Consider the following 18,450-nt stretch of genomic DNA (forward strand, 5'->3'; position numbering starts at 1 on the left):
TGTGAATTTGGTTTTAAAAAATATTTTTATAATTATTTCAAGATAATTGCTTCTTTTGGAATCTTATGTATTTTGTCTTATGCATTTGAAAATATTATTTTGAGAAGGGGCTAATAGACTTCTTCACACTGCCAAAGGGGTCCATGACATAGAAAAAATTAAGTATTTCTGTGTCCCATCAAACATCCTCATTTTATAGCTAAGGAAACTGAACTTGTTCATATGGATGATCCTGTCTAGGTTATATATACCACCTGATATACATACCAAAAGGGTAGGTGGCCACCTTACATGGTATATGATTTGAAGAATCAAGAAAGGTTCCAAAAAAGTTTTCCAAAGAAATATTTTCTCACTAGCCAGTTTCAGTACCTGAAATTATGCCAATTAGACAAGTAGTCATTCCTTTGGGTTATTTATATATAATATAATAAAAATATAATATAATATTTTATAATATATAATATAATAAAAATAACAAAAATTAACCTAAAGGAATAAGGCATTGAAACTATTGGAGTTCTTTATTTGATGTAATACTTTGGAGTTGCAATGCAGTCAACCATTATTAATTAACCATTGATACTTTGGTAGGCTTTATTTTATTAGATTAAGTTTATTAACAAGGACATTTTTGAAGAGGAGATAAATGGGAGAAAGGTCTATAGAATGGGGTACTGAAGCAGGAGACCCAGGTATCTGGGAGGGTGGGCTGTAAAGGACAAGAACTAGGATGGATGGTAGGTGGGAGGATGTCAAAGGCAAATTTTACCAACTTCCACAGGCAACATCTCATCATAATTGGTAGTCTATAATGCCTGATAACTCCATACAGTTGGTGAGGATTATCTCTCATCAGTGAAGCTCACTATTAAAGAAGAAAATAGAATCTTAGGGAGTTTCAAAATGAAAGTCAGAGCATCTGGTTTGAATCCTGGCTCTGCCACTTAATGGGAAAGAAGGAAACAAGCTATTTTTTGAAGTACTTACTACGTGCCAGGTACTGCACCAATCACTTTATAAATATTGTCTCATTTAATCCTCACAATAACCCTGAGAGGTAAGTGCTTTTATTACACCCATTTTGCAATTAAGGAAACTGAAGCAACCAGAGAGCAAGTGACTTGCCCAGGATCACACAGCTAATAAGTATTGGAGGCTGGCTTTGAACTCAGATCTTCCTCATTCCAAGCCCAGCGTTCTACCCATCATGACACCTATCCATCCTGGACAAGTCACTTCTGGCCTCAGTTGCCTTATCTGTAAATTAAAGGTGCTGGACTAGAAAGTCTGTTGCCTTGTGATTTTGTATCTTGGAGGGCTTTGAATTTTCTGCTCAGACATACAGACACACCATGATCCAGTTCCATCTTCCCCTTCTCCTTTCTCTTTGTGGTTCTGCATTGGTTAAGAGTTTAACAATGGCCTGACTCATTGGGGCAAGTCTGAAATCAGCCTGAGAAATGAATGTCTCCCACTGTAGCTGTAGATTTCCCCCACCTCCTCCTCCCTGCCTTCCCGAAATCTCTGCTTTCTCGGTGGGTCTCATCGTCTTCACTGGTTTCCAGTGTAACCACAGAGTCTTTCACTCTCCCCATCGCGGAACCAGTCACACATGTGATGTGAGGCAGCATCCTTTGGCTTTGCAGTGAGAGCCCAACTTCTAGGGTTTTGTGGATAGGCTTTCCCTACCCTCCAGTTTCAGACACAGCCCTGAAGGACTTCAGACTTCACTTGAGCACGACTCCTTCCTCTTCCTCCCTCTGGCCTCACACCTCTGGCCCCAGGCTGGCTACATGGTGGACCATGTCATCAGAAGAGTGGAACAGAATCACGGGGGAGGAAAGGGCTCACTCAGCTGGGAACATTTTAGAAGACATCTTTTGCTTTTGTTTATCCTACCTAAGCATCATTGTCTGGAGGAGCGTCAATAATCACGGGTTGCAAAGTTAAGTATAGTCTAAGCTTAGGTGGGATGAGAATTACTGAACATTTTCAATCCAATATTTCCCATGTGCTTGATTCTTCTGTCTCCCTGACTTTAACCTCCTTTCTTTTACCATTTTCTTTCTTTCTTTCTTTCTTTCTTTCTTTCTTTCTTTCTTTCTTTCTTAACCCTTACCTTCCGGCTTGGAGTCAATACTGTGTATTGGCAAGGCAGAAGAGTGGTAAGGGTAGGCAATGGGGGTCAAGTGACTCGCCCAGGGTCACACAGCTGGGAAGTGTCTGAGGCCAAACTTGAATCCAGGACCTCCCCTCTCTAGGTCTGGCTCTCAATCCCCTGAGCTGCCCCTTCTCAGCTGCCCCTAGTAGTAAGGTATTATGAAAGGTGGAGTTTGTTTGAAAAGGATGAAATTGTTAAGTCAAAGCAAAATATATTGATTACAAAAAGGAAAGTACTTTGGAAATTAATATAGAAATGTGATGAATTCTCTTTCAATAGCTATGCTCAGGAATAAGTCCAATTAGTGTCAGTAGGGATACAGAAACTTAAGGCCTGCAAAGGAAGGGTAAATCATTCAGAGAAGTAGATAATTGAGTCATATTAGGGGAGTTTCAAGGGGATGATAAGTAGATGTGTAGCTAGGTAAGGTGGTTGGTTGATCTCACAGAGGTATAGCAATGGTCAGGGCTTGGAAGACAGGTATGGAGGCATAAAGTGTGGGGGTCTGGAAGTAATCAAGAGACAGAAGCTGAAGAAAAAAAATGGGAATTCTGGCAGGAACCAGGTGACCTGGAAGGCAGGCAAAAGCAGATCCCTGAGGTAGTCTGGCAATAGGCAATGAACTGAGGGCCAGAGAGGCAGCCGGACCATTGGGCAGCAAGTAGAAGGGATACAGTCATGAGGCTCAGTAGAATTTAAGGGCAAAACTCCAGTCCCCAAGAGTCACCTCCATATCTTTGCTCATGATGCTTCCCCCTGATTGAAAGGAGAAACTTTTCCATCAGTATAAATCCTATCCATTTTTCAAGACCTAGTACAAGTCCTATCTTTTCTAAGAAGTCTTCCCTTACCCTCCCAGCTCATTTCTTTCCTTACTTTGATTTTTTTCCCCAGGACTCATTGCCTATTCCATTGCTTTAGCACTCTGACAGTCACCAATTTATGAGTGGGTTGTGTTCCCCCAATTCTCCTGTTGTTGTTGTTTTTTAATTTGGAAATTGGGATACATTTCCCCATAAAAAACAATGCCCAATCTAGTCCATGAAAGCCTTCATACTTAGTTTATAATATAGCTTAAATATTTTATGTTCCTGTGATTTCATTGGTTGAGTATCCCTACCACTGAAAATAGACATAATTGGTGATTCTGCGCCTTCCTAGTCAAGCTTTGTGAGTTGTAACTCAAAAAGATCAGCAGCCTGCAGCTGCTATTTGGATGAATCAGTTGAATCTCTCTGAGCTCAGCTAATCTGGCCCTAGGATGAAAGACAGTCTGTCATCTGCCACCCATATTCAAAACCTTTCCAGATTGTAGGGCCTGCCAAGGTTTAAGTTTCACTGGCTCAGCCTCCAAAGTCCTGAGTTATACCCATTAAAAATGACACACTGAAAATAGGGCTGTTGTGGAAGACAGGCCAGTCTGAGAAGGCAATATGGTATGGTGGCTGGAGCACTTGAGTCGGAGTCAGGAAAGTCCTAGTTTGGAATCATAGATTTCAAGCTGGAAGAAAGTTCATGGAATTGAACTCTCTCATTTTACAGAAGAGCAGACTGAAGTGCAGAGATATTAAATAATTTGGCCAGCATCTCATAGCTAAGAAACTTTTGAATCTGGGTTCGAAGTCAGGTTCTTCCTGACTCCAAATTTATTGTTGTATCCACTGCATCATAATTTGGGGTTCAAAATCTGCTTTGGACATTTACTACCTGTGTGACTCTGGATAAGTCCTTTAACCTCTCTTGGGCCTCAGTTTCCACTTCTGTGAAATGAGATTATTGGACCTTATGGCCAACTCTAAATTTGGATTCTATTATCTATTAGTACTACAACTGAGCAATACTTAGTTTTGGGTCCTAAGTACAGGGATCATGTGGATCAGGAGGAAAGATTTTCCCCCATTTCCTAATTACAGTGCTCACCCTGAGCAGAATTTTGAAATAAGCCTTTGACCACTTTCCACATTCCTTTTAGAAGTTCTTTTTTCCTTTTAGTAGTCCACCATGTTGCCTAAACCCCTCATTATGGCCCTTTCTCGGCATGCTTATCCCACTCTGAAAATTCTCTGTTTTCAAATTATTTTTCTCCCCTCAAATTTCTCCCTATCAGACTTAGATGGTAGAATGAAGGCTGAAATCATATAACTATGTCAATGGGTAAGACCAGGACTTATTTTTTAAAAAACGGTGCCCATTGCCTCAAAGAGCTCTCTAATGGCTTCAAGCTGCCAAGCAAAGAGAAGAGAAAAAATGCGGGCATTGTCCATGCTGGTTAAAAGCAGAATTTGGGGGCAGAAGGAATCTCTAGCTGGACAATCTCTTCCTGCCTGGGTTACTGCCCAGCCCAGCTTCCCATCACTTCTTCCCATCCTCCATTTCCTGATGCACAGAATCTTTTAAAGTTTTGTGGTTTCTACTTGTGTGGGAGGTGGGCAGGGCAGGAGAGAGTGGTAATGTCTTATGTTTGATTGTTTTGTTGCTTTGTTTTGTTTTGCTTTTTTAGTTTGGAAAAGTTTTTATTGCCTTTGCATCCCAGAGTCACAGAACTCCAGAACTGGATGAGATAGGTTTATTTAACATTGCATGCTGAGGGCATGTCTCCCCATCTCTGGCACTAAGATGGTTCCAGCCCCATACTAGGCACTCGGTCAGTTCTTGGGGATTGACAGCTTGTTTCTCAAACACATCTCACCCTGATCCTCATGTACTAGAAATCTAGATGTTAAGCTATTGGCCATCCAGGCCGAAGAAGGAAAGAGGAAGAGGCACTCTCTAAGAAAAGGGCTGAGGGCTGTTTTTGGTTGTTTGTAGGATCTCTAGTGACTTGGAAAAATAATCTGATTCGGAGTTCTATTTCTACCATTTAACAGCTGGTTTGGGACGCCTCATCTGTAAAATGAAGGATTTTTGTCTAGAGAATCTTTAGGGTCTCTTCTTGCTATAAACACTTCTATGATATTATGGATCAGTATAGTAAAGGAGGAAGAATACCAGAAGTAGATTACTTACCTTCTCTCCTACTTCCTTTGTGACTTAATATCTCCAGGTCTCAGTTTCTTCATCTATAAAATGAAGGGATTAGACTAGTTGACATCTTTTTAATTTCTATTATTTACAATTAATCATTTGCTTTCTTCTTTTCCTCTCACTCCCCCCCCCCCCCCCCCCCCAAAAACAAACAGAATCGTCTAGAAAATATGCAGAGCCAAGCAAAGCAAATTCTCACAGTGGCCTCGTCCAAAAATAAATGTCCCATTCTGCATTTTGGACAAGATCTCCTGAAGCTCTAGGTTCAAGATTCTATGAGGAGGGGCATGGAGGTGGCTCAGTGGAGAGAGAGTCATGTCTGGAGATGGGAGGTTGTGGGTTCAAATTTGGCTTCAGACACTTCCTAGCTATATGATCCTGGGAAAGTCACTTGCTCCCAACTGCTTAGCTCTTAACTGTCCTTTGCCTTGGAACCCATCCACTACCAGGGAAGGAACCCAAATGCAGATGAAAACATATCATTCTTCAATTTATCTCCCCATGAATTTTCCCCATTATACAAGATAATGTCTTGTTTCACAATATAACTAATAGAGGGAAATATTTTTATATGAATATATGTACAACCTATATATTATTACCTGCCTTGTTGGGAGATTGGAAGGGTCTGAGGGAGGGGAAAAATAGAATGAAATATAGTTTTTTGGGCATAACTAATATGAGAATGTTTCTCTTGGATAAGCATATTTATATGTCAGATATTTGTTATAGATATGGTATATATTTATAACAAATCATATGCATTATATTATGCTATATATTTTTTAAATGGTCAACAACAACAAAAAGGATCCTATGAGGGCTCAGCAAGTTTAGAATGTCAAGAAAGTTTAGTATCAAGGTGCTACACTAGGGGTTCTCCAAGGTTCTTTGGGATTGTAACACGCCACGATTAATATGGCCCCTAGGCAGCTCCTTTCGCTTCTGATTCGGCGCTTCCTGCTGCCTGGGCATGCCAAAGGCTCAAGTCTGCCTGGCCCCATTTTGCCACTAGCTGGAATCCAGGCACACCATATTCAGCTGTCAGAGCCCATCCGTTAAATGAGGAGGGGTTGGGGCCAGTTGTTCGTTATCTGGAGCTTCTTCCAAGAATCTGCACTTCCGCGATCCTCTGAGGTGCTAACAGGTGGCCCCCTGGGCAGGGAGGGGGGCACCCAGGTGGTGCCCCCCGCCTCGCCAGCCTTAGGCAGCCTCCTCCTTCAGCCCTTCGCCCAGCGCAATCCCTCTTCCTGCTCTTCCCTCCCGCTTCATTCACAACCCTACCTAGCCCCGCCCACGACTTTCCCCCCTCCCAACAAAATTACAGAACCGTGTATTTACATTTTATTTTCCCCGCCTCCGGAGAAGGAGGTGGCGGGTTTGGGGCTGCGTCAATCTCCTCCTCCTTTGCCGGCGAGCGGAGCGGGAGAAGGAGGGAGTACTAGCAGGCCCGGGGGAAGAGAAATCCTAGCCGGGGCTGGTCCTGCAGCCTCGCGGAGCCGCAGAGAACCAAGAGGGCGCGGGAAAGGGCCCCAAGCTGGACGGGAGCGCAACCCAATCCGGCGGCCCGGCGGCGGCCACCAGCCCTGCGGAGCGCGCTCTGCTCCCCGACGGCGACGGGGAAGGAGGCGGCGGCATGGATTCAGGCCCGGAGGAGTACGAGCTCAACGGGGATGTAGGGCCCGGATCCCCAGCCTCATCTGGGGGCAGGGTAAGTAGATGGCCCTTGGGCCGTTCTGGAACTGGAAGAGGGACCAGCGCGGCGGGCTCCCCCGGGGACCCGCCAGGGAAATGGGAGGGTTCAACACAGAGGGCTCCCCGAGATTCTGGCCAGGGGGAAAGTGAAAGAACTACGCAGAGGGTTCCCCAGGGGTCTGGCCAGAGGAAATGGGAGGGAGCAGTGCAGAGGGCTCCCCGAGAGTCTGGCTAGGGGAAAAGGGAAAGGACAACGCATAGGGCTCTGGGGTGAGGGGGGAGGGGAAGGGGTGACCCGTCCGAGGAAATGGGAAGGGGCAGAGCACAGGTCTTCTGGGGGAGGGGGTCTGGCCAGGGGAAAAAGGAAAGGACCACGCAGAAGATTTCTGGGGCGTCCCGGCCAGCAGAAAAGGGAGGGGGCAGCAGGCTCCTCAAGGACTCACGTCTGGGGAATTGGGAAAGGACGACGCAGAGGATTCCCCGAGGGTCTGGCCAGAGGAAATGGGAGGGGGACAGCTCTACAGGCTTAACGAGGGAAGGACTCAGGGCTTGGTGGCCCCGTAGTTCCCCAAGATTTGACAAGTGCGCAGGTGGTTCTTAGAGCTAGGGCAGGAGATTGGGGGGCGGCACAGGTGGTTGCTAGAGCTAGGGCAGGCGATTGTGGGGGGGCGGGGAGAGCAGCACAGCGGATTTCTGGAGCCCGGGCGAGCTATTGGGAGAAAGGGCAACGCAGTTGGTTTCTAGATCTAGGGTAGAAGATTGGGGGGCGGCACCGGTGGTTCCTGGAGCCAGGGCAGGCGATTGGGGAGCAGTGCAGCAGATTTCTGGAGTGAGGGCAAGAGAATGGGGGTGGGGGCAGCGTAGCTGGTTTTTGGATCTAGGGCAGGAGATTGGGTTTGAGGGTTGCGGCATAGGTGGCTCCTGGAACCAGAGCAGGAGATGGGGGCAGAGTAGCAGATTTCTGGAGGAGGGGACAAAGCAGCTGGTTTCTAGACCGTGGACAGGGGATGGGGGTCGGGGGTCCTGCACAAGTGGTTCTTGAAGCCAAGGCAGGCGATGTGTGCGTGTCCCTGCGTGTTGTGCAACGCAGTTGTTTTCTGGAGCCAAGGAACCAAGGGGTGAAGCACAGGTGGTTCCTGGAGCCAGAGTAGAAGATGGAGGGTCAGCACAACTGATTTTTCTGGGACCAGGGCAGGAGATTGGGGGCTGGCACAGCTGGCTCCCAGGTTTGGCATCTGTGAGATGCAGGCCAACACGCTTTAGCTAAGCTCTCTTAGGTTAGAATCATCTTCCCTAAGGCCATATCCGGGATTGCCAGGCAACCCTGTAATGGTGGTGATGATGGTGATCTTGGTGAGGAGAGGGGCTGCCCCATAGACTGTGACTAAATAACTCACCAACAGCTGACCTTTCACAAACACTTGTCTAGTTATTTTGCTGGATCCAGGTTAGTACCCTTTCTTCCATCTCCCACCCCTCCTCTTGTGCAGTGCTTGAATTTCTTCTCTCTGCACCTTCTCACTTACCCACTAGCACTGGCCTCGGCCACCTGTGCCAAAAAAGTTTTACAGTACAGAGTTGAGACAGTTGGATGAAAAAAAGAGAGAAGAGATGCTTGCTGGGGTTTGGAGAATATAGCTTTGGATTTGGAAATCAGAGCATCTGGGTGCCATTATTTGCCCAGCTACTGATTACACCTGTGGCCTTCAAACTTTTTATGGGGGTTTGAGTTTCCTCAAGTTTAAAATGAGGGTTTTGGATCCTGACAAGCTGATATTCAAAGAGTCAGCCCTGGGCTTGTGACCCTTTAAAGGGATGTCTTCAGTCTCTGTAAACATTCCCCAGTGTTTTCCCAAACATGATTAAGGCAAATTTCTAAATTAAAAATATCCATGACAAGGATTTTCCTTTTTTTTTTTTTATCCACCAGGGGTAGGGGAGAGAAAGGAGGGGGAAAAAAAAGAAATGATTGCTAACTTTAAAAGGTAAAGTTTATTTTTAAAATAACTATGCCACAAAGTTCTTTTCAAAGAAAAGTGAAGCAGGAAATCAAAGGGGATCAGGTGCCAGCCCTCCTCAGAGGCTGGGGATAACTCCCTGAAAAGATATCGCCCCAAGTTTGTGATATTTTTTGGTTCCATATTTTTTGAAGTTTTTGATGCTGTCCCTGACTCCCCCCACTTCCTTCCCCCCCCCCCCACTCCTGGTTAATTTGTCTTAGGGACAGTGTAGTAGAAAGAGTATAGGACCTGGAGTCAGCAGAGACCTGGGTTCCAGTGCTTCACTTACCACTTATTAGTTGTGTGATCAAAGCTAGATTCTTTCAGCTTCAGCTTCATTGACTGTTGTGGTTGTTCAGTCATGTCCTATTCTTTGTGACCCTTTGTCTTTGACCCAGACTTTGTGATCTGGGATTTTCTTGGCAAAGATACTGGAGTGGTGTGCCCTTTCCTTCTCCAGCTATTTGACAGAGGAGGAAACTGAGGCAAATAGGATTATACAGCTAGTAGGTGTCAGAGGCCAGATTTGAATTCAGGAAGATAAATCTTTGCACAAAACACTTTCCTTAAAACCTGCCTGGGAGGTGGGTAGTATAGATAGTTAATGACTCCAGACTCCAGTGACTATAGAGTAAACCACTGAGAGAGTACTCTAAAGGCCAGAGAGTACCTGTAGGCAGGATGAAAGAATAGTGAGCAAAGAGGTGCAATGGTAGGGAGGAAGGAATAGGCATTGGATTTTGAGTTGGGAGTCCTGAGTTCAAGTTCCTCCTTATTCAGAAGATTAAATGACTTCTAAGGTCTCTTCTAGCCTCAGTGATTTGTGATTCCAAGTAATCACATCACCACATAATAGCTGTATGATCTTACTGAAGACTTTGACTCTCAGTTTTTTTCCTCTAAAATTAGGATCAATTAATGTGCAGGCCTTTGAATGACAAAGAAAGGTAAAAACAGCCCCTGCCTTCTAGGAGTAATCTCTGGCAGTAGCATCTGGGAGACCTGGGAAGACCTCTCGAAGAAGAGCAATTAACTGGCATTATTAGACACCTACTGTATAATAACAGAGCAGCTAGGTGACCTAGTAGGTAAAGTCCCAGAAAACTCATCTTCCTGAGTTCAAATCCAGCCTCAGAGACTTTTAGCTGTATGATTTTGGGCAAGTCACTCAACCTTTTTATTTATTTTTTTTATCTCAGTTTATTTTTATCTCAGTTTCTTCATTAGTAAAATATTTATCTCTCTGTTTCCTCATTAGTAAAATAAGCTGGAGAAGGAAGTGGCAAACTACTCCAATATTCTGCCAAAATCACAAATGGGACCATGAAAATTTGGGCATGCCTGAAATAATTGAACAGCAAATATTGGGGGTGGCTAGGTGCCTCAGTGGACTGAGAGCCAGTCCTAGAGATAGGAGGTCCTGGGTTCAAAAGTGGCCTCAGACACTTCCTAGCTGTGTGACCCTGGGCAAGTCACCCAACACCTATTGCTTAACCCTTACTATTCTTCTATCTTGGAACCAATACATAGGATTGATTCTGAGACAGAAGGTAGGGGTTTATAAACAACAACAATATCAAGAAACATGTGTGATGCACCAGAGAGACAAAGGCAAAAAAACAACAACAAACCAGCAAAAAACTCCAACCCTTAAACCAAAAAACAGCTCCTGCTCTCAAGGAGTTAAAAATCTAATGGGGTGGAAGGATTTGAGCTGAGTCTTGAAAAAACCAGGGAAACTAGGAGTCAGGGATGAAAGGGAAAAACATTCCAGGCATGGAACCCAGCCAATTCAAAGACACAGAGATTGGCAATGGAGTGTCATGGGCAAGGAGCATGAAGTCAGCCACTGTAGCTGAATCTTAGGGTACATGGGGAGGAGGAAAAATGTAAGAAACCTGGAAAAAGGGGAAAGGACCATGTTATGGAGTTTTACCTATTTAGTGCAATTTTTGTGGGGCCCAAATAAGATGATCCCAATGGGAAAGCTTTGAATGAAAAACAAAAAAAAATGCAAGAGATCCTGCACCTCACCTTGGACTCCAATTTGCATTACCTTAAGGCTGTTGAGGTAATTTGTTCCATGCAGAAATAGCTTTCCATTGAGGCTAGTGGCCATCCTTTGTCTCCCCAGGGAAGGAATGACTTTCTGTCAGGTTATCTTGTACCTTCTAATAACAAGTGTAATTCCCACTTTCCTGTGGGATTTAAATAATTATTATTTTTAAATATTTAATTTTAATAAAATAAAAATTTAAATAATAAAATAGATTTAAATAATAAAATTTCAGATCTATTCTCTAGTCTAACCACATGGTTTTCCCCCCCTTCCCCCCCAAGAAGAAAATAAAGCCTAACAAGAGGGAGTGTCTTGTAGTAAGTAATTGAATTGGGACAGGAATTCAGGTCTTTTAGCTACTACATTATCAAGCCCATATCCAGAAATTGTTAAAGTAAAAAATATAAACCGGATGGACTAAGAATTGTTTTAGGCTTGCACACATTGCTTACTAATCTTTCGATTTCTTATTCCTTCTTCCCCTTTTCTCCATCCCTCCCTTCTTGACTCCTCAGCCAGAAGCATATAGAAGTCAAAGGCTGCATCTCTTGGCTGGAGTTCAGACAGTGTCTAGGCTGCATAGGCTAGACCCTGGGCTTTTCCCTTGGGAGTTTCATCAGGTTTATTTGGTCAGAGGGTCAGCTTGTGTCCCTATGAGATCTTGGTTCTAGAGGGTTTTTGATAATCCCTTATATCTTCCCCTCCCCCCCTTAAAATCTTACCTTTTTTTTTTTCCCCCTTCTTAAAACCTTTACCTTCATGACTGAAATGACTCAACAACAACAGCATCATTCAGGGTTCTTAACTTAGAGGGTTATAGATTTCGGAGTGCCCATGAACTAGAAAGGGAACAAGACTTCCATCTCCCTTTTCTCTGACTTGGGTTTCTTTTGTGATCCCATGTATTTTAGTTTAGACATTTAAACACATTTTCTGAGAGGCTTCTCATAGGCTTCTTCACCAATCTGTCAAAGGGAGTTTATGACACAATCAACCTTAAGAAGCCCTGCTTTAGGCTGACATTCTAGGGCTACGGATCTAGTATAACTTTGTTTTTTGTGCAGGATTTGATTTAAGTACTTTGAGGTTTGTTTTCACGTGACTATCAACTGCTATATTTTTTTTGTTTGTTTGTTTCTTATGACTCTAAGCTATTTCCAGACTATAAGCCCAGCATCCTAAATGACAATGATGTCTGTGGCCAAGTTTCTAAACATTTATATCCAGAGTGGCCATTTTGGAAAAAGTCAAAAAGCTTAATTATTTTTTTGAGGTCGGCAATTCTTGGTGACTGGGAAGGGAGGGGTGAGGTGAGGAATTAGAATCTGCCCAAAGGCGTCATTTAGCTGTTCATTTCTCCTTCTCCAAAAGCCTTTTGATTTTGCAGTCCAGTTAAATTAGTGTTCTTGGGACATGTGATTTCATTGAGTTGCAGGAACAGTTGTGACTGAATGGCCCTCATGAAAGTTAGGGATGAGGTCCCTCAGATGATCTTGGTCCCCCAGTATATTAGCAGTCAGATTAAATATTTATTAAAACAAAACATCAAAACTAAAAATGAAAAAAAAAAAAAAAGAACCAAACCTACTAACAACAACAAAATAGTACTTAAATTCCACTATCTGGCCTGTGTACAAACATGTTTCTCAGAGCACTCTCTGAATCATTATTGTATTGGAACATTGCGATGTTCACTGTAGAAGACAGTCTAGTGTTTTGTCTTTGCCCAGACCTGTACCAGGTGTGCTTAGGTGGGGTTGTATAGTAAATAGAAGATTCAGGAAGGCGAGACATCAGTGTAGGAAATGATTGGAGCAAAGGCCTCCAACCAGAAAGGCAAATCAGGGTGCTGATGGGGCTCTCGGGGTTTTCCCTTCTATTTAGCTTATTAGTTCCCACATTCAAGAGCAGTCTTTGCCATATTTCTCAGCTGTGTCTACAGTTCCTAATGCAGTGCCTGGTATACTCTAGATAATTCAATACTTAGGATAATAGCTTTGCAGCCAGAAAGGATCTTTGAGATCATATAGTTCAAATACCAGATTTTATTATTTTTTGAGACTTTAAGGTGTTTTGTCCTGCAGAATCACTTAAAAAAAAAGATTAAAAAGCTCATAATCATATATTCTCCACAACTTTCGGTCAATTGTATGATTGCAAAGATGTGACATACTGTAGAATATTACTTATTAATGCCTGTCCCCTTTCTTTTTTATTAAACTATTTATTTTAAATAACAGTTTATTTTTTTTCTACCCAGTCCCTTCATTGGGGGGAAAGGGGAGAAAGCCCTTGTAAAAAATAGGCAGTCAAGCAAAATAAAGTCCTACATTGTCCATGTCCAAACATGGATATATCATTCTGCATCTTGTATTTATCACTTATTGATTATATTATCACTTATCATTATATTATTTATCATTGTTAGAAGCAGTGTAGGTATCACGTTTCATTACTGATCCACTGGAATTATGGTTTGTAATTGCATTGATCATAGTTCCTTTTTTTTAACCCTTACATTCCATCTTAGTATCAATACTGTGTATTGGTTCCAAGGCAGAAGAGCAAGTGGTAAGAGCTAGGCAATGGGGGTTAAGTGACTTGCCCAGGGTCACATATCTAGGAAGTGTCTGAGTCTGAACCCTGACCTCCCATGTCTAGGCTTGGCTCCCAATCCACGGAGTCACCTAGCTACCTCTCATTGATCAGAGTTCTTAAGTCTTTCAAAGTTATTTGTTTTTATAACATCATTATCCTACAAATTGTTCTGGTTCTGCTCACTTCCTCTGACTCATTTCATACAGATGCTCCAGTTTCTCAAAAACCAGCCCATTCATCATTTGACATGGTGTAAAAGCATTCCATTATAGCCATGTACCATCATTTGTTCCACCAGTCCTAAATTGGTGGGCATTCCCTGCTCTCAACCCCCTTGTTCTATTCTATGACAAAAAGATCTGCTAGAAATATTTTTGTCCATAGAGATCCTTTTCCTTTGATCGTTTTGGGATGTAGGTCTTGTAGAGCTACGAGTCTCAAGGCATGCACAGGGCAGTAACTTTTGGGGCATAATTCTGTAGGAATATAATTAGGGACAGTCTGGTTTGAAACTGTGCCGAGATACCAAGTTCTCACTTCCAAACTGCTTTCCAGAATTCATACCTCTGCTATGAATTCACAACAGTGCATTAATGTGCCTATCTCCCACCCTGCAGTTCTTCCAACATTTCTCATATTCTTATTCATTTAAAGATTAGGAATCTCATATTCTTTTCAAGTGACTTTGCCCCAGGTCACAAAGTTATAAGTGGAAGAAGAAGTATTGGAACCCGTCTCTTCTGACTCCAAATCTAGTACTCTTCCTGATGTACCATTGTATATCCACTGTCAGATCCACTTTTTAGGAAGATCATTTTGGCATCTATATAGAAGATAGATAAGAGAAAGGAGAACCTGGATGCAATTAAGGGGCAAGTTTTTGGAGGCAGCTAGGTAGAACAGTGAATAGAGAGCCAGGTCTGGAGTTAAGAGGACCTGGGTTCAAATCTAACCTCAGATACTTCATAGCTGTATGACCCTGAACATGTCACTTAACCCCAATAGCCTACCCCTTACCTCTCTTCTGCCTTAAAAGTGATACATAGCATTGATTCTAAGACAGAATGTAGGAGTTAAAAAAAAAAGGCTTTTATTGCAATAATTCAGGTAAGAGTTGATAAGGACCCTATCATAGTTGGTAACAGCCTCAGTGAAGAAGAGGGGATGGATGTAAAAGTTGGCAGAATTGTCAGAACTTGTGAGCTAATTAGATAAGGTCGGATCTATTTCAGGCAGATGAAGAGGTAGGAAGAACGTTTATTGGGGATCCTGAAGGGATTCCTGGGCAGAGGTGGGCAGCTCATGGCTCTGTGATTTCATTGATTAAGCATCCTCCCTCCAGTGATGCTGATCTCCATCTATTCATGCCTTTTCATTCTCCCTAATTCTTATCCATACCCTTCCATAAATATTCTACAAAGAGCATCTTCAATGTCAGGGCTTTCTTTCCTCTGTTTCTCTAGATAGTTTGTGGATGCAAATGGACCATGTAAGGTGGCAAATGTTTAACAACTGACTTTCCAAAAAAGTATGTATATATGACATACTTTTAGGATCCAGTTTGCATTATTGACATTTTCTTCATCATTTCTGCTTCTTTTTAACCTTACTTTCTGTCTTTGTATTAATTCTAAGACAGAAGAGTGGCAGAGGGCTAGGCAATCATTGACTTCTTCAGGGTCATATAGCTAGGAAGTGTTGGAGGTCAGATTTGAACCCAGGACTTCCCAACTCCAGACCTGGTACTCTAATTGGGGTTAAGAGACTTGCCCAGGATCACATAGCTAAGAAGCATCCACAGATTTGAACCCAGGTCCTCTCATCTCCAGACCTGGTGCTGTCCCTCTTCATGGTTGTTAATGTACTGTAAACTGTTCAGATCTATCATGCACTTCTTTATTACCTTTGGCAGTGGAATATCACACATAGTAGATGATTAATAAATTTTTATTGACTTGAGTTCAACCAGTTATTTAAACAACAAACTCCTTCGGTCACATTTTCTTCTATCAAAATTCCCCAAAGGGAGTCCTCAGCTCACCTTGTTTGCCCCAACCTACTTGCTTCTGTTCCCTTTTTGGGCAAGTATTATCTTCCTTTACTAGAATGTAAGCTCCTTGAGGGCAGGAACTGCATTATTCTGCTGTATCCCTAGTGCAAGTGAAATCCTTCAAATAAAGAAAAGAATAAAATAGTCTTCAGTATGTTCCCATTCCACTACTCTAATGACATGGGCTAGGTGGCAGAAAAGAAGATAGAGGATAATAATGTATCATATATAATCTAATGCCATTCTCTCAAGGCCAAGGAAGATACATATTCCTTCAGTGCTTAGGGTATTATGAGGTACCCTGAGTTGGCTTTTCCTCTCTTTTTCTATTTTACCACTTAACTTTGGGTAGATTTTATATTGAAAATATAAAAAAGATCAAAATATAAACATTCCTCCCTCTCTTCCCCGCAAAAGAGCTTGCAGGAATTTCTCTTCTATACCAACTTGGCCACTGGGAGGGAGTAAGCTCAACTTAGCTTATTTATTACATAGTATTGTTTTCACTTCATGACCAGGGGAAACATGACTGCTGATTGACTCTTTTGTGTCAGCACATATCTTTTTTTTTTTTTTTTTTAGAGCCCTTACCTTCAGCTTTAGTGTCAGTTCTAAGACAGAAGAGTGGCAAGGACTAGGCAACTGGGGTTAAATGACTTGCCTGGGGTCACCCAGCTAGGAAGAGTCTTGAGGCCATATTTGATCGAACCCAGGTCCTCCCAACTTCGGTATCCAGTGTGCCTCCCTAGCTGCCCCCCCCGTTTTGGCACATATTAAGTGCTTAGTAAATGCTTGTATTCAGTCGAGCAATTCAATCAAGCTTTACTTTTGGTACATCCCAAACTTCGTGACCATAGGCTAGTCCCTGCATCCTTTCGTCTTCCTGGAAACTCACTAAGACTCATTGACGTGTGATATGCCCTTCTGTAACAGTGGAATTTCCTCCCTGGAGTTTCCATCTAGAAGCCACTGTAACTTCTTGAAAAAAATTCTGCACCGGACCCGTGATTCTGTTGCTCTTGGCAACTCCCAGACAATAAATGCTCTCTTTGAATATAGATTCTCACCTGCTCTGCAATTTATAATATTAGAGAGATGCTTAGGCTCCTGAGAGATTAAGTGACTTACCCTGGGTCTCCGCAGTCTTGGTTTCAAAGGCTAAACCTGAACGCAGGCTTCTGTCTCGGGGGCCAGTGCTGTATCCCCACTATACTACACTGCCTCTCAAGTTTTTCAGTAGAAGAATATTGTATAGGAAAAATTATTCCATTTGATCCTCATAACAATCTTTGCAGATAGCCAAGGCAGGAGGAATTATCTACATTTAGTCATGAAGAGCATACTATAGGTAGGTCAGCAGACATTATTAAGCACCCATAGTGTACCAGGCACTGTGCTAAGCTTGAAGAGGGAAAAAAAGACTTGCTTACAATATAGGTCTTCTGTCTTCAATTTCGCTGCTTTCTTCTTTATCTCTTGCTGTCTATAACAGGAGAAAAGTGATATTTTAGGAAGTATAACATTGTAGTGGTATGCAAAGTAGTTTAAATGGGAGAGAGCCTGGGGGTGGAGGAGTTTCCATGTGCTGAAAGAAGTTCAAAAGGTTCATTTTTTTCCCTATAGTCGAAATTCTTCCCTTCTACCCTTTTTAAGCTAGAGGGAAATGAGGAAAGGAAACTGTGGGAGGAGGGTGAGGGCACCCAGGGTTAATCCAGTATTTGAAATACACAGATCTCTAAAAAGTGTAATTTGCTTGGATAGACTTGGGGGGAGCTGGCAGGGCCAATGAATTCTGGGATCTTTTACCCATTAAAATTCAGTTTAAGCAAAATAATATTTCCTTGTCCAGACTAAGACTTTTTCCAGGCCTTAGAGTCTCAGAAGCACACTATTTGCAAACAGCCATTCTTCTCCAGACCTAAGATTGATTTGTTTTGGTTTGGTTTGAAAGCAGTATAGTTTTGTTTCTTGGAGTAGAATTCCTACACCACTAGAGATCCCCCCCCACCCCCACCCCCAAACACTCTAAGTAAAAGATGGAGAATATAGGGGCAGCTGGGTGACTCAGTGGATTGAGAGCCAAACCTAGAGATGAGTGGTCCTGGGTTCAAATTTGACCTTAGATACTTTCTAGCTTTATAACCCTGGGCAAGCCACTTAATCCCCATTTCTTAGCCCTTACCGCTCTTCTGCCTTGGATTGAATGCACAATATTGAGTCTAAGACAGAAAACAAGGGTTTAAAAAAAAAAAGGTAGCAGCCACATAAACTCAAACATAGAACTGCCTCCCTGGCATGTTGAAGCCAGCATTCATGAATTTGGCTCTGAGATAGAGGTGGGTCTCCTACAGATGCCATTCCTGGGAAGGTTCATTGGGAAACATCTTCAAATGGCTTCATTAATAGCTAGAATAATATTTGCCCACTGAGGTGAAAACCTGGAGAGTTTTGCAGTAGGCCACAACAGACAGAATAGACTCTTCAAGGATGAACTGGTGTCTGGCAAAGACACCTGAATTCTGGTCCCAGTTTTGTCACTGACTCAATTCTTTGGGGAAACAAAGTAGTATAGTGGGTAGTGCCTTGGATTTAGAGTTATATGGCCTTGGTTGTTATCCTCTATCTGCCAGTTACTTCCTATGTGACCTTGTCAAGATGTTCCCAGAAAGGCAGGAGGTTGGGGTGAAGTTTGTGGCCAATATAAATAGGGTGGGAAGAGAGGGAGAGAGGGAGGAGAGAGAGAGAGAAGAGAGAGAGGGAGAGAGAGAGAGAGAGAGAGAGAGAGAGAGATCTGACTTAGATAATCTTCCAGCCCAAGACAACAGAGGAGTCTGTGACCCAGGGGAGGAGGCTGACCTGG

At 42.9% G+C, this 18,450-nt stretch overlaps 1 protein-coding gene across 1 annotated transcript in view; it reads left to right on the plus strand.

The window, feature by feature from the left end:
• Positions 1–6,568: 6,568 nt before the first annotated feature.
• Positions 6,569–18,450, plus strand: part of NINJ1 (ninjurin 1) — a 42,702-nt gene continuing 30,820 nt past the window's right edge. The window contains exon 1 of the mRNA XM_044670819.1: positions 6,569–6,899. Coding sequence (XP_044526754.1) covers positions 6,825–6,899 — 75 coding nt within the window. The 5' untranslated portion in view covers positions 6,569–6,824. The remainder of the gene's footprint in view (positions 6,900–18,450) is intronic.

This window comes from Gracilinanus agilis, chromosome 1, assembly GCF_016433145.1.
Source record: "Gracilinanus agilis isolate LMUSP501 chromosome 1, AgileGrace, whole genome shotgun sequence".
NCBI classification, from domain to species: domain Eukaryota; kingdom Metazoa; phylum Chordata; class Mammalia; order Didelphimorphia; family Didelphidae; genus Gracilinanus; species Gracilinanus agilis.